Source organism: Halyomorpha halys, unplaced genomic scaffold, assembly GCF_000696795.3.
Source record: "Halyomorpha halys isolate HHAL.00 unplaced genomic scaffold, Hhal_1.1 Scaffold831.1, whole genome shotgun sequence".
Classification (NCBI taxonomy): Eukaryota; Metazoa; Arthropoda; class Insecta; order Hemiptera; family Pentatomidae; genus Halyomorpha; species Halyomorpha halys.
The window spans coordinates 136,364-153,781 of NW_027110085.1; the positions used below are offsets into that span (position 1 = coordinate 136,364).

Genomic DNA, 17,418 nt, shown 5'->3' on the forward strand with positions numbered 1-17,418 from the left:
TTAAGTATAGAGCCAGATAATGGAATGAATACATAAAAATAAAATGGATAAATAATAATAATAAAGAAATATTACTGCTGTAAAGTAAGTAAATCGATATAATAATAATACAAATTAAATAATATGAACTAGAAAAATAACATAAACTCACCAATAATAGAAATATTAAATCTATTGTAAAAGTCGGCAGTAAAATAAAATAAAATAGAATGGTTGCGGTAATAATATATAAATATATATTAAATCTGTACCGCAACAGCCAATAAAGGCTGTAGTACTTTTTAAGGAAGTACTGTTACTTAACCAACGATTGTGCAAGGGGTTGATCAGAATCACGTTCCACCGCCAGAGTTTTTGCCACTTCATGAGGCTTGTTGGATCCCGGACTGAAACCGCAGGGTTGAGTCTCGGTTACAGTTAAACAGAAAATAATTATCTGTTACATTCGGGTACGAATTCGAGTCCTTGGAGTTATTAGCACAGTGCCTTACCACTGACCCGCTCCCAAAACAAGAATAATAAAGAAATATTTCAGCTGTAAAAATAAGTAAACCAATAAAAAGAAATATTTCTCACTTGAAGAATTTCTTCAGAGTTGAATTAGACTTTGAAAAACTGGCCAAACCGAAATGAATTCAAAAGTATCTTTTAAGATTGCATATTAATTTTTGAATTAATTATTGCAATATTTCAACATAATAAATTTTTTGAACTAGTAGATTTTTGAATATTTTTATTATTGGAATTTATCTTATAGAAAAAAAATTGTAACATTTTTCAATATCATTTATTTTCCGAACGGTTCCAGTTAATGGAAATTAGTGATTAGAAAGTAGTTTATTTTTTCTTATAAAAAAAAAATGAGGAAAAAATGTGTCCTATAATTTTTAAATCACGCAGATCTGCAAAACTACATGGAATATGTTTTACTAGATCACGTGTTTTAAAACATGCCAAAACCTAAAATAATGACCTTATATATATTTGTTTATTTTTTTTGCAAATTAGGCTTGAAAAAATGACAGTAATAAAAACAATCTAGATTAATGATTTATTATATTGATTGTTTGAGAGTGGTTTATTTTATTATTAACACAAACACATTTGAACCAAATTTACTCTCAACATTTATATCCAAAAACCCACCAACGTTTCGACCCTCAGACCATTTTTAAGGAGACAACCTATAAAAATTTGTTTTTACATTATTTCCTCATATCATACTAATGTTTTAAACTATACCTTAAATATTGATGTCATATTCCCTAAAAATGTTCTTGCAGGCTAATTGCTCTTGTCATATCTTTAAATCAAATTTAACTTAAAAATAATATCATAATAGTTTCAAACATTGGTTTGAAATTGATTATCTACAATTTAAATTGTAAAAAAAAATATTTTTAGTGATAAGGTTATAACATAGTCCTAACCTGTTAAAGGTAGGTTCTGTTGTGAATGATGTTAATGAGAGTAAAAAGAGACAATAATTTATGTAAAAAAGTTTCATGTTTAAAATACAAAAAGTTTTGTAAGTAAACAATAAATTTAAATGTAATGTTTGAAACTGTTATGATATTATTTTAAAATTGAATTTGATTTAAAGATATGACATGGGCAATTAGCCCGCAGGAAGATTTTTAGGGAATATGACATCAATATTTAAGGCATAGTAAAAAACATTAGTATGATATGAGTAAATAATGTAATTAATATAAAAACAAATTTTTATAGGTTGTCTCCTTGAAAATGGCCTGAGGGCCGAAACGTTGGAGAGTTTTTGGAAACAAATGTTGAGAGTAAATTTAGATCAGATGTGTTTGTGTCAATAATAAAAAACAATTTATTCCTTAATTATATATGCTATGAACCAAGCTTCAACTTACTGAAACGGAGAAAAAGACTGAAAAATGTCGCTTTTACTAAGAGCAAATTTACTTAGATTGTTTAGAGCCATTCATTTTTTTTTTTGTTATTGAATATAAATAAAAAATAATAGGCAAAAACCTTATGAAACATTTCAAGCACATCTTTTTCAATATAAAATTATATAATAATAATGAAAATTTATCGCAGTTGTATTCTGCTATATCAATTTCACATTTTTGTAACAATTCTGGTTTATGCTATCGGAAATTTTCATCTTTACCCCATTCGACATATTAAAATTTATTTTCAAACTTAAAAAATTTACATCTAATTTTATAAAATCCAGAAAGTATTTGTGATAATTAAATTAAAATTCATTCCTAAAAGTTTATTTACTGAGGTCATTTTTGCAGGGGCTTTTTTATCACCGCTATATAAATTAATATTTTATAAAGGAATTTTTAATAAAACGTTTATATTGCAATTAAAACTGTAAAAAAGGTTTTCATTCATATCTGGCCAAAATTTATTATTTCTTAAACTAAATTAAAATCAAAATTTAAATTATCTTATTTTTGATCTTTTCTTATTTTATATTATTTTTAATACATACTAAGGAAACCTTTTTAGTTGGGCTCAATGATGCTCATAAGCTGTGCTGACGAATCGGTAATTTTTTCACGATTTTCGGGTATTTTCACCAAAATAGGTAATTGGCCGAGATCGGGGATTTCAGGTAATATGAATTTACGTTATATGTAGGTGTGCTAGTCCAGGGTCGCACTAATCCTTAGGCAAGTTTTCTATTATTAACAAGTTATTATTTTTCCTTAGATTTTGATTTCAGATAATAGGCACTTCTTATGTACAGTGGTAAATTTCAATAGACATAAAAAAAAAAAAAAGTACACTGATACTACTTGTACTATTAATGAACATACCAGCAGAGAGCGACATTACTGTCATGACTGTAACTATCAAACAAACCATGGTAGTGACTGAAGCTTTTGCCGCAATAATGGAATGTGTACGATTGTTCACTTTCCAGGCGTATAAAAGTAATAGTTAAAGCGACAATTGCTTCGCTGAATTTACTTGTACAATCAACTATCACGTTAGAGCTAGTGCGACAGTATAGTCTTGACTGTGAAAGTCATACAGTTATTATTATAACGATTCTTCAAGATCGGATTGTTTTAGTTTTATTTAAAGTGAGAAATTAATGCCTGCCGAGTAAGATATCCGTTTACCCTTACTGGATATTCCACTTAACCATGATTCAAATATGTTGAGCCTTCCTGTTCCCTATTAATTAGTATGAGTATCTTGATATAATATAATTTTTTACACGTTTTTTCTCATTTTTTTTTATAAGCATTGTGCGTCAGAAACATTTATCATCATTATTTTAAACCTTGAAACTTCATGAATTATAAATAGTAATGTTAATATGAAACTTCAACACTTAGATTACTGGATATAATTGATGTCTGGAAACGAGTCATAAATCCTGTATCATAATTTAGATCAAAGCAAGTACAGCTCTGCAAGATGTTGGACATTATAAACCAGATTCAAAGAGATGGGCAAAAATTAGCTTTAGGAACTAATGGCTGAAATTGTCATGGATACGATATGCATTTATGAATGGTTCATTCATGAATAAGGGTCGTATCCATGGTAACTTTAGCTATTAGTTTCAATTATTGCTAATTTTTACCCATCTCTGGATTCAGAGGGCATCTTTACCTAAGTCACATTGACTCATTTTTTTATAATTTTTGAATTGGTGCTCAAGGTAGCAGTTTTTGTAAGAAATTTTAACAATCATTTGAAAAAAAAACAGCTACATGGAATGTTTTTGCTAAATTCTATCTAAAAATAAAATCCATTTCTCTCTCTACGCACAGTTTTTTGTCAAAACAGGTTTGAAAAAAAAATTAGCTACAAAAGTTACTATTTTATGAACACTATGAACTAAGGAAACAATGCTATAACTTGAATTATATTTACCGGGTGTAGGTCCCTTAATTCAGCGTTGTGTACTCTTCTAAATTCTCCCGTTAATTCATCCTTTTTCAGTCCAAATATTTTGTGTAATACTTTATTTTCGAAAACCATTAGACGCTGTTCATCCCTTAGTGTAAGAGGCCACGTCTCACATCCATAAAGAATAATGGGAAGGATAATAGTTTGAAATTGAAATAGAAAAATAGGTTGAAAATTCAATAAGAAGTTGAAAATTAGATTATTAATATATTATGTATTAATTTCATGTTCTAGAGTAGTTAAATTAATTAAAACTAAACCCTTTTTTTTTTTACTTTTTTCTGAACTATCTTTATTTTACTCCAATGTTTTAGCCATTTGGTCTTTTGACCTTAAATTGATGTATATATGTATAGAATGTTAACTTTAATACTAATGAAACTGTGATAATAAATAGAAGAGAAGATCAAAAGACGATTGTGTTATAAATTGATTTTTTTTTATTTAGTAGACAAGTATTATTTATGAATACTTACAACAAAAATAAATAAATAAAATAAAATGCATTAAATACAAATTTAAATATAAAATATTAAAAGAAAAAAGTCAGTTATTTCATCCCAAATTTCGATTACTTTAATGAAAACTATGTATGATTACTGGTCAAATTTGTTTAGTCTGCCAAGTATAGGCAGGGGGAATAAAAATGGTGGTTGCTTCAAACCGTTAAAAAAAATTTTCCTTCAGGATTCCATGTCTTTAAAACTACCATCCTTAATACAACTAATTGTGTTCAATAGTTCTTGAGATATAGTTTTTTAAAAGCAAAATTTCAGAAAAAATCAGTGAGTTTATTTTGGGAAATGAATTTCTAGAAACCATTAGACGTAAATACGGCTATTAGCACTGAAATTAAAGCTACTTTAAGGAACTATCAAATAATTTATGCCACTTTTCTTAGTAGTTTTTATAATATTTACAAATGAAATGAAATGTTGCCCGAACAACTAGAAATGAACTTATTTGTGCATATATCATAAAAACCACTACTCCTACGAAGATAAATGTCATAAACTACTTTTTAGCACGTTAAACAAATTATAATTTGAGTAATGGCAATCTGTATGTCTAGTGGTTCCTGAAATATTTTTTTCATATATCAAATATTTTATTGGAACAACTATAAATCAAAATTCTGTGAATTTATTTTGTCAAATATTATGAAAACTACTACTCCTACGAAGATAAATGTCATAAACTACTTTTTAGCACGTTAAACAAATTATAATTTGAGTAATGGCAATCTGTATGTCTAGTGGTTCCTGAAATATTTTTTTCATATATCAAATATTTTATTGGAACAACTATAAATCAAAATTCTGTGAATTTATTTTGTCAAATATTATGAAAACTACTACTCCTACGAAGATAAATGTCATAAACTACTTTTTAGCACGTTAAACAAATTATAATTTGAGTAATGGCAATCTGTATGTCTAGTGGTTCCTGAAATATTTTTTTCATATATCAAATATTTTATTGGAACAACTATAAATCAAAATTCTGTGAATTTATTTTGTCAAATATTATGAAAACTACTACTCCTACGAAGATAAATATTATAAACCACTTTATAGTTCATTCAACTATCTGAGTGCTTGCAGTAATCTATAATGACAATGGTTATTGAAAAATTAAAATTAATTCTTAAATAAAACAAATTTGATCCTTTTTTCCCCTCAACTTTATTCAAAAAAAGAAAATGACATCAATATGAAGGTATCCTTGAGAATGGCCTGAGGGTCGAAACGTTGGAAAAGGTGTAAAGAATAAAGTTGAGAGAAAAAAAAGGATCAAATTTGTTTTATTTAAGAATAAACTCAACCACTCTCAAACAAAAAAATATAAAATAATTAATCAAATTAAGATTAATTTTAAGAAATAGTGATTTTTTATTATTTTGTTATGACATGTTGCTTTTTAAAAACTGTATCCCGGGAACTATTGAACATAAATAGCACCATTAGGGCTCATAATTAAGAAAATGTACTTTACTTTAAATAATGTCATCTCAGGTTTTCTTGTATTTTTGTTTGTGGTAGTGTTAACAATATGGAGCTCCGAAAGAATTTTTTTTTTTTTATTCCCCTAATTATATTTGACAGACTCATAAATCTTGACTAGTATATTTATATTGGTTTCATTAAAGTAATTCGGGTGAAATAACTGGCTTTTTTTCCACTGGGCTCTTGTACTAGTACAATGTGCTTTCAATCCAGTATGAAAGGCAGGAAATCAGACAGTTTTACTAAAACCGTTAATTATTAAGAAAAAAATATAAAAAATGAAATTTATAAAGTTTCATTTCTGGAAGGAGTGGACAAAAAGTCTTCTGTTTTATTTTCGTGGCATCTTCAGCTAAAATATCAATTCCAGCCATTGACCGAAGATTCTAGTTGACCTTGACGCTATGAAATGTCTTTTTTAATTTATTTTGCTTTTTTATTATTCCAGAAGTCCTCATGAATAATTTATTAAGTCTGTTAATAAACCTTATTATAAGCGTTGTCTTCTGGACCACTGACCACGGGGAATTGTGTGCATTGAGGCTTACAAAAGCAATATGCTTACCCTACTTGTATAGTAAAATAACAAGAATGCTTTTCGATGACTTATAAAATGCTTGTTTTGTAAAAGTAGTGTTGTATCTTTAGAATAAATTTACTCTAATTATGAATGAATTAATTATTATCAGGGAGACTAATATTGATAATTTTCTTAAACATTAACTCAACACTGTGACCGCTGGGACTCCGCTGGAAAACCACGATTTTTTTTTTTATATTTTCTTTTCTTTTAAATTAAATTAGCATTATATAATGTATTTAACGTAATATTATTTGGCTAAATACTGTTTAAATACCTGTTTTTTAACTAGGACCTACGCCTATGACCCAATTCAGTGGCATACACAGTTTACGACAATAATCCTCGTATGCCTATATATCTATACGTACGATCACCTGATACTTGAATGTAAATCCAAAACAATGTAAACAAATATTTTTACACAAACGAAACATACCAAAACTGTAATATAAACTAATTCAAAGATCTTTTAAATCGAATACAAGTAGTTTATTTTTGTTTAATGGCGTAAAATATCACTGTTTTTCAACGCCATTTATTTCTTATTTAATTTTGCTCTCATTAGATTTATTTTTTTTTTGTATGTTCGTTGTTATATTTATGTCAGTAAACCTTTTGATTTAACAAAATTGAATTACCAATTTTATTGTTTTATTATCGTCTCCAAGAGTTTTTGAAATATCTTGGTTTAATTCTCATCTATTGAGGTGTGACGTCAAATATGGACATTCCTGGAAGATATGACTAGTTTTCAAATTGTTGTTACAATCTAGACGTTACGGAGGCGTTTGTTTTGAGATAGGATAGTAGTGAGTGAGCCTCGTGTGACCTATTCTCAGCCTAGTCAATACGACCTCCTCTCTACCACATTTACGACACTCCAGGGCTTGACGTCCTTTTTAATATTTTTTAGTCCATTCCTCGGGCTTTCTATTCCTAAAATGCCATCTATCTTTTATTTCCTTTTCGAGAAGTTTACTTTCTGATGGAGTTAAAATTGCTTTAGCCCGTCTGGAAGCGCGAGTGCTTCTCTTGCAGCTCGATTGGCCAGTTCATTCCCTGTGGTTCCTACATGACTTGGAACCCACATAAATGTAATACGTGTAATATGTAAATTAGGTCTCTATGATCAAAGACAACAAGATATAGTGTTTTTAAAACAAACAAATCCAATTTCTTCATAATAAAGTGAATATTCGCATCTAATCAAATGCCTGGCTTGATGAATTTTATGATAGCTGATTCTCAATTATTAGGATAAATTCCCCGTGTAAATGAAATTCTCAAACAATTTTTTTCCTTTACTTTTGTTCAATATCTCACAATGTTTTCTCACAAATCGTAAAAAAAAAAACCCTAAAAGATTGTATTGTTTTTTAAATATTTTTTTCACATTTATTACGCAGTGGATTTGAATAGTCATTGATATAAAATCGTTTTAAAATTAGGTTCTCTTCAAAAATCCTTTATTGGAAATTCCAATGTGCTGGAGATGAACTTTACTTCATACTCCATAACTAGGATTAAGTTACGTTTTAAACTTTAAGAAAAGATTTGGAGAGCGATCGAGTCTTGAGCACCCATTGTGTTAAATAAATACATATATTACTTCCTGTATCGATTTTTCCTTAAATACTCTACATAATATGAGTATTCCAGTTACCTTTATATGGGTTCCAAGTCATGCAGGAATCGCAGGGAATGAACTAGCTGATTACGCTGCAAGAGAAGCACTCGCGCTTTCTTGACGGGTTGAAGCAATTTTAACTCCATCAGAAATGAGCAAACCTCTTGAAAATTAAATCAAAGATTAATGGCAATGTTTGTCGAATGAAAGCCCAAGGAGTAAATTAAAAAAGGATGTCAGGCCCTGGAGTACCTCCAGTTACAAATGTCGTAGAGAGGATTATTTTTACTGACCAGGCTGAGAATAGGTCACACGAGGCTCACCCACTCCTATCTTATTTCAAAAGAAACGGATCCGAACTGCCAGTATTGAAACAATTAGACAATAAGCCATATTTTCCAATAATGTCCATATTTCTCACGACACCTCAATTTAATAGCTTAGGATTAAACCTAAAATTAACCTAATATTTCAAAAACCCTCAGGAGACGATGATAAAAGAATAGAATTAGTGGTTCAGTTTTTAAATTCAAGACATTTACTGACAAAAATATAAACGGAAAAAAATAATTAGATTATAAAGTAAATAAAATTAAACAAATATAAGCAAAATAAAATAAAATATAGATGGCGTTAATGACCAATGAAGTTTGGCGCCACTAAACAAAAACAAAATAAACAGTATATTACGGTACTGTAGATCTCTTCTCCAGCTGCCAGGGGCGATGGATTGTGACAAATGAGGCATCAAATGAATGATTCTTTAGTGGAGGAGTGACAAATCTCAATTTTATATTCTTTAATTTTTACTTGATCTTTAATAAAGGTCATTAAAAGATGTGAGAGGTTTTAGAACTCTGGTAGAGGCAAGTCGGTGGTTCAAATTAGGTTGTATAGACCTCCTGGTCGAGGTTTATACAACTTAATAACCATCAATGCTCAAGTACATTCCTTTCAAACAGCGCCATGATTGATATGTGATAATTACAGGACGAGTATTTTTTTAGGCTAAAATTATTTAACTAGATAGCATGAATGTTTTAATACGAGTCGAGCTCAAGTTCCTGATAATGATCTTACCGAATTTATGTAGTCTGTCTGTCTGTCTGTACTTATGTAGAAATATTTTGAACTAATGACTAAACCAGTTCATAGGTTTTATTAATTAGAATACACAGATATATTGAAAGAATGTTTAGGACAATTTGAATTCACAGTTTAAAAAAAAAAGTTTAACTGTTTCTGAATATGTATCTTTTTTTTTTCGAGCGAACAGCGATTTTCATGTACCAAATCATTCAGGCCCGCTGGTTTCTGATAAAAATTTGTTACTTGCTTAATAGATCCGTTCATATACAACTTAGCTACGAGGTCTCAACCAATTAATTTCTGGATTAATATAAGTTTAAGAATAGGTGAATCTCAATCGTGAAACTGAAGTGGTATTTTCCAGTGGGACAACGTAATTACTAATTACATACACTGGCACTTAAATATAGTCATTATATAGTAAATACAGCTTTACCAATTGTGTGTGTTAAATGGAGTTCCTTGATATTATTATATTGTTCATACAAATGAGCATGATATCGTTTATATTTCGGATGAAGATAAGGTATGCGAGAGTTCTCGCAGGGTAAACTAGCACAATATAATACAGTACATAATAATATATAATATAATGGCTATCAAATATAATGTTAGTATTCTAAACTGAAGAGGTAGTTATTTACAAGTAACTAACAACCATATAATTGTAATATTGGATGCTAACTGGTGATTTATTCACCTGTAATATATACCTTGCCACACCTTGTCGACCTTGCGTCATTAAACTGTGGTCTAGTTACTTGGCAGGAAATTAAATAAATAATAAACCAGTCCAGTAAGTTTTTAGACGCGTATACAACTTTCCTGCTATATAAATTATACATGTGAGAGTGCTTTTGATTTTGTTAAATACACGTTTACATAGCTCTACAAATTAGATTGTTATTGTATTTTATTTGTTGATAATAGGAGTGATTTACGTAATAATTATTTTCGTTTAGTGAAGTAACGCAGTTTTCCAATTTTAGCTACTGTTTTAATGTTACTCGTTTTAACTCTGTTATTTCCATCAGTGGACATAGCAATATATTTAGTGTTAAGATCTTTTTCGAGAGGTTGTGACATGTCGCACATGGACTAATATTACTCGCTATAACTGCCTGTTTTAGAGGTAAGATATATGAGGCTTCAACGGAGGGCCGGAGATGTGGGTTCAAGTCCTTTTCCAATTTTTGCCACTTTTCTAATGTGCTGGACTTAACTTATAGTAAAATAGTCAAAGAGGAGGAAAATGGCCTATTTTAGATTACTTTAATGAAAACTATGTATAAATACTAGGAATATAAAAAAGCGGCTGTTTCAAAATGTTAAACAAAAAATTCTTCATTCGGAGCTATATCATTAGAACTACGTACAACACTAAAAACTTAAGGAAAATCATTAAAAGTAGGGTAAATTTGCCAAAATATGAGCCCTAATAGAGCTATTTACGTTCATTAGCTCCTGAGAAATAGTTTTTTTAAAAGAAACATTTCATAAAAATGTTTGTGAATTTATTTGGAGAAATCTATATCTCAAAAAACATTTTACGTACAGACGTCTATTAGCACTCAAATTAAAACTAATTTAATGTCCCATAAAGTAGTTTATGTCGTTTATCGTCGTAGCTTTATCGTAGTAGTTTTTATATTTGCTCAAATAAACTGATTTATAGTAGTTCGGACAAAATATTCTGTGCAAAAGTTATATTCATATGCGAATATCATAAAAATACTGCTCTTACGAAGAAACGTGACGTAAACTACTTTATAATAAGTTAAATTACCTTTATTTTGAGTGCTACAGACATATGTAGGTTTTTTGGTTCATGAGATATATATTTTTTTAAATTAAAATTTTATCCGAATAACTAGAAATTAACATTTTGTGTAACATTAATTTTATCCATTATTGTAATATTTTAACGTAATAAATTTACTGAAGTTATACTTTATATGAATTATTTTTGTTTTATTTGATTTATAAGGAAAAAAAAATTCTGCAATGATATAAGTTTTTTGGAAGGATGAAATAACTTGAAATAATTGGATATGGAAGGTGTAAAGTTAGATTGTATACGGTTACTCTAATTATTTTTAATATAATATAAATTAATTAAAAATATTTACTAACTGTTTTCATGTGTGAGTTTATTGTTAAAATTTACAAAAAGGAGAAGAAATATTTTAATAAAAAAGAGTCAATAATTATTGTTACAATGTATAATGGAGGAGAAACAATAGCGGGACTCATCGATATGCCGAATCCTTGATTGTGGTATGCATATTAAAAAGGTTGGGCACCCCTGGCCTATATATTAAAGAATATTTTAATTAGAAGATCTCCAGGACAGAAGTCTCTACAGGTTCAAGAAAATCACTCCATATTATACAAGAGTCCAAGAGGACTAAAAAGTCAATTATTTCACCTCAATTACTTTAATAAATTAATAAACATTCATAAATTACTTGGAAAAAGTTGATGAGCCTGCTAGTTTTAGTAGATTTCTGGTTATTCGGACGAAATGTGAAATGCAAAAATCAATAAGAACTACAACCCCTACGAAGATAAACGTTATGGACTACTTTATAGTACATTATACTATCTATAATTTGATTGCTGGCAGACATATGTACGTCCAATGATTACTGAGAAATATTTTTTCATAAACCTAAAATTTGCTAATTTATTCTGGCAAATATCGTGAAAACAATTACTCCTACTAAGATAAACGTCTTAAACTAGTTGCATATTAAATTAATGTGAATTTGAGTGCTAATAAATATTTGTCTCGTGGTTCTTGACATAATGATTTTCTACTATAAAATCAATAACTACTGATTTTTCAGTATATTTCATGAAACGCTGCTTTTTAAAAAATTGTATCTCGGGAACTATCGAACCTTAATAATTCTATTAGAGCTCATATTTTATTAAATTTACTCTACCTTAAATGATGTTCTATTAGGTTTTCTAGTGTTGTAGGTAGTTTCAAAGATATGTAGTCCGAATGAAAAATTAAATTTTGTTTAACATATTGACTACCACCATTTTGTATTTTTTTTTACTAAACTTGGTATACTAATCAATTTTGACTAGTAGTTAAACTTAGTTTTCATTAAAGTAATTAAAAATGGGGTTGAAATAACCGACTTTTTTTTTCCACTCGGCCCTTGTACTACCAGCACCGTTCTATTGACATGTGATGTGCCACAAGGGTCAGTATTCTCGCCAGTGTTGTTTCCGATTTGAATTTGTAGTTAGCCGAAAACTACAGAACATCTGTGATCGCCGCCTACGTAGATGACTCGATCTGTAGTAGCAGCGTAAACCCCACGCATCATCAACTCATAGTTCAACGGCTGGGAAACTTTAGCATATCCGTAAATCCAAAAAATAAATCCAAATTTCCGACAATGCGCCAAAAGGGAAAATTCAAAAATTTATTTTGGATGACACCGCTGTATTTGTTAACTCTTTTTTTTGCTGTATTTTTAAACCCTCTTTTCTAGGGGAGAAATTCAGGTTTCTCTTCACTCGTCCATAGTCAAACAACAATTTCAATGTGATTGCGGTAATGGAAAGCATAATCAATAAACTCAAGACATTTTTTTAGGCTTTTTATTCATTTTATGTAAACTTAAAGCTAATTTTGATTCATTACTGTTGGCAATTTTTTTTTTAATAATAATGATTTGTTCCTGTAGATGAAATTTGGAATGAATTAAAAAAAAGGATTTCGTTATTCTTTTTATAAATTATGATTCACTGATTAAAAATTACTATACTTTTATGATAATATACGACAAATTTTATTTAACTTAGCTTTGCGTAACTAATAAAAAAGAAAAGTTCAATCAATATTTTTTTTTTTAAATATCTATTTATTGCTATTTACAACTGTACATTATAATACATTTAGTAAATCTGATTTAAGTTAAATTGGAGTGTTACAGGCGTGTAGAGAAACTACCCATTGGAAGCACTCTAATAACATTTTACATTAGCTGGTCTCGTGGCCATCTTCTTTTCAGGCGCCTCGGAGGATTGTCAGGAATGGAAGAGGATGCAAGATTAGAAACTAAGGGCTTTGGGTGGTTAGAGAGTTTATAATGGAAGGAGTGATATCTGGTTCGGGCAAGATCGGTTACATTGGGAACATAAGGTCTTTATGTATGATTTTATTTGTGACTAAGTAAGGAGCATTGAGGATTTTACGAAGGATTTTGGATTGTAAGGAATCAATATTTGATTTGAATGCTTGAGGACACCAGCACGATCTACCGACAGTATTCTCAGCTTCAAGTAACCTTGGTTATTTGGTTAAGATAACTGTAGACCAAAAATTGGTTGGTATGTTACTGGGATTCTACTAAACCCCTTGACAAATCTAACAATAAGTTATAAAAATCTTAGTTTACGGAAGATTGCTGCAACCTTAAGTGGTAACACTTGTGTATTGTTTATTTGTTCATTATTTATTATTTCATTTGTTTTTATCTATTTCTTATTTTTAATTTTTCTACTGTTTATAAAAAAAAAAAAAAATGTAAATAAATTAAGCAAATAGATTCCAGTAATCTATATAATTTTTTATATAGTTGTTTTTATTTATGTTTATATACAGTTTGACATAAGGCTATAGTAAATGTATTTTGTATGACATAAAATGTTAAAATGTACTTTACTGTACATTTTAACATTTTACAGTGAGAATTTTGAATTGTATAAATATTTTAAATTTATACAGTAGGAGAATTAAAAACAAAAAACTACACAATGACAGAAAAAATCAAAATCTATGTAATAACGTTGTGCTCTTGTTTTTGCAGCTCATGGCTGGCAGTCCTGCCCAAAGAGTTCCAAAGATCACATTCCGTGTTTGATCAAACAGGTCAACAAAGCAATTCAGACTCTGAAAGGAGGTAAGAATTTAAATTATTAAATTTTAATTTTTTACATAAATTTAAGTTGTTTTTTTCAGTAATTTGAAAATTTGACTATTTCGAATTCTATCTAGCAATTATTTAAAACTGACTCAAAATAGCTCAATATTTTGTTATTGTTCAGGAAATTTATTTAAAATCCTCATGTATTTAATTTTTATTTTACTTTATCTTGAGTATACATTATTTTGTTATTGATAATAACAAAATAATGTATAATAACACACAAAAACTTGCTCCACTTGACTCTCAACAAAGTTTATTTTAATGCTCTTTTCTATGTTTCGATCCTCAGGCAATCTAATCTCCTAAAACTTCCTACTAAAACATATCTGTACCTCGGAGGGATACAACACTATGTCCATTTTCATAACTTTACAGGAGAGGAGTTTTAAACTTTTTTTCAACAAAAAGTGTTATTGGCACAGCTATTTATTGAGATGTTGAAACAATATTTTACCAGAACATTCTATTTATTGTTATTTACTTCATGCAGTTGTTATAAAATAAAAAAAAAACCTTTTTTACGTTTTTTTTTCACTTTTTAATGGACATGGTGTTGTATCCCTCTAATAAAGTTATTGTACTATAAGACCTAATGTGGGATATTCAATAACAAACACAATACTATTTGACTTACAAAATGTATTTAACTATTTTATTTATAATTCTCTTTACTAATACAAATAATACATCTATGTATTCAACTAAAATGGTATTTTAGATGCAAAAAACTCAGTCATCATCAGGTAAATCTCCTTCAGGGTACTCACTAGTGGTATTACTAGTATGCTTTAAGTTTTTATAAAAGTCATGGCAAACTGTAGGAACATATGGTAGTAATGCCAATAGATCATTATACTTTTGTTGTGATATTGGTATGTCCAGTAGTAATTCACAGGCTTCAGAAGGATAAAACACCAAGGTGTTCTATCCCTCTAAATGAAAGTGGACTTGGTGTTGTTTTAAAACATGCTATATCCGGTTCTAACTGGTTTTGGACTTAGTGCTCTATTCCTCTAAGAAATATGAGAAAAGCTGATTTTAACTCTGTAATAAAGTCAATATGGAAAAAAATGGACATAGTGTTGTATCCCTCCGAGGTACAGATATAAAAACATTCTTAAAAAAATAGTTGTTGATGCATTGACACGGGCAATTGGTCTGTCAGTGCGAAACATGTTTTAATGAATTATGACAAATCAATAATGAGGTTGTCTCCTTAATAATAGCCTAAGGCGCAACGTCGGATAATTTTTTTTTTAATAATTTATTTATTGATATTTACAACTGTATACATATATACATATCAAGTAAATTTGCTGTAAGTGATATTATGAAATGATAAAAACATGTGGAGAATCTACCCATTGATAGAACTCCAAAAACATTTCTAAAGGAGAAGATCTCGAGGTCATCTTCTTTTCAGACGCCTAGGAGGATTATTAGGTAGTGAAGGAGAAGCCAGGTTAGAAACGAGTTGGTTTGGGTGGTTGGGAAGTTTATTATGGAAGGATTGGTATCTGGTTCAGGCCAAATCGGCAACATAGGGGACATCGTCTGATAATTAAAATGAACTTTGTTGAGAGAAAAGTGGATCAATCAAAGTTGAGTTATTATTAATATTAGCCACTCTCAAACAATTGATTAATAAATATATAAAATTAGAAAAGTAATCTTTTTATTATTATTTAGTCTTCTGTTATTATATCGAATTTATATTTTTATTTATAGGTATTATTTATTTGCTCTTTCTTTTTTCGCTATTCTTATTATAAAATACACATATAATTATATATCAAAATATGTATAAATAAAATAATGGGGTATATAAACAAAATGACCGTTTTTCAACAAAATATTTGTATTATTATTTGTTTGATATAAAATACAATTAATGCTCAATGTATTGTCCATTATTTTCTATTACCATTAGCCATCTGCTAGCAATTGCTCCATCCCACGCTGATACCATTCTTTGGGATAGCTGTCAAAGAACTCTTTGCAATTTCAACTTTTGAAAAAATATCCATTTTTTCTCTTGAAGGAAATGTGCAATGGATCGAAACAAGTAGTAACCGATGCCGCGAGGTCTGGACTATATGTTTGATGAGGCAGAAGTTCGAACCCATGAAGTTCTTTAAACTTTTCACAAATTTCTAACCTCTTAGATGATTGCTGAGGAGAAAGTTCGCGAGGGACCAGTCTACTGTTCTTTTTCACCTTCCCCATGGAGAGTAGATGGCGACTAACAGTATCTTTCGACACACCACACTCCCTGGCAAGTACTGTGAACGGATTTCACTCAACAGCTTCCTGCAGAACCTCATCAATATCCATTAATGGTCGCCCGGATCTCCACTGCTACATTTTTCAAACCAACTTCTCGAAGTGCACTGGTCAAGGACACCTTCCCCTTCATATTTAATAATTTCACGAGTTGCTTCAGTGACTGTGAAATTTCATTTCCAGTTATATTAGGACACTGCCATGTTTCTTCTTCGAAACAAATAACTGAAATGAAGTTTTTTTATAAGAGGTCGAATGGGGGGGGGGGGGTGGCAATCCCCTGTAAAGGGATTATTAAGTATTGGTAGGTATTAAGTAGAATTAAAATATTTGCTGTCCTTTGAAATATTGAATTTGATAAAACGGTATTTTTTTTATACAGCCCATTATTTTTTTTTTACATTTATAAAAAACTTAGAGTATAATAATATGAGAACAAATTAGCTTTAATTTAATTTAATTTAACTCTTCTAGATCTTAGGCTGCAGGAACAGAACTAATAATTATCTACTATTAAGCCGGAATCTATCTCCGAAATATGTTTTTAAAAATTAATTTAAAATTTGAACTTGACAGTTTTGCTCACCCTCAGCTCTGGTTGTGTAATATTGCTTCAGCTTCTTGTTAAGTGATAGTGTCCGCTTGAAGTTAGCAGATTGAAGATGACCTTAGCTGCTTATTTTAATAAGTATTCTATTTATTTAGCTAATATTCATAATGTAATTCATAAATATAAAGAAATATTGCAAATTGAATTAACACCGCGTTCTTGTTCATCAGAAACAATTAACATATAGTCGTCAATATATACCAGTCAACTTCAGAAGTCTTGGAAAAACCTCGTGTCAGTAAGACAATATACAATTATAATATAATATTCATAATTAGCGGTGATTTACTTAACATCTTAAAAACACAATCTTAAATACAAATTAGATTTTTTTTTTATTATTTAATTTTTAT

General features: G+C 29.3%; 1 protein-coding gene across 1 annotated transcript in view; it reads left to right on the forward strand.

The window, feature by feature from the left end:
- LOC106686490 (protein takeout) overlaps positions 1-17,418 on the forward strand; it is a 30,626-nt gene that overhangs the window by 1,391 nt on the left and 11,817 nt on the right. Inside the window, exon 2 of the mRNA XM_014429839.3 lies at positions 14,053-14,145. Within this exon, the coding sequence (XP_014285325.1) occupies positions 14,053-14,145 (93 nt within the window). The remainder of the gene's footprint in view (positions 1-14,052; positions 14,146-17,418) is intronic.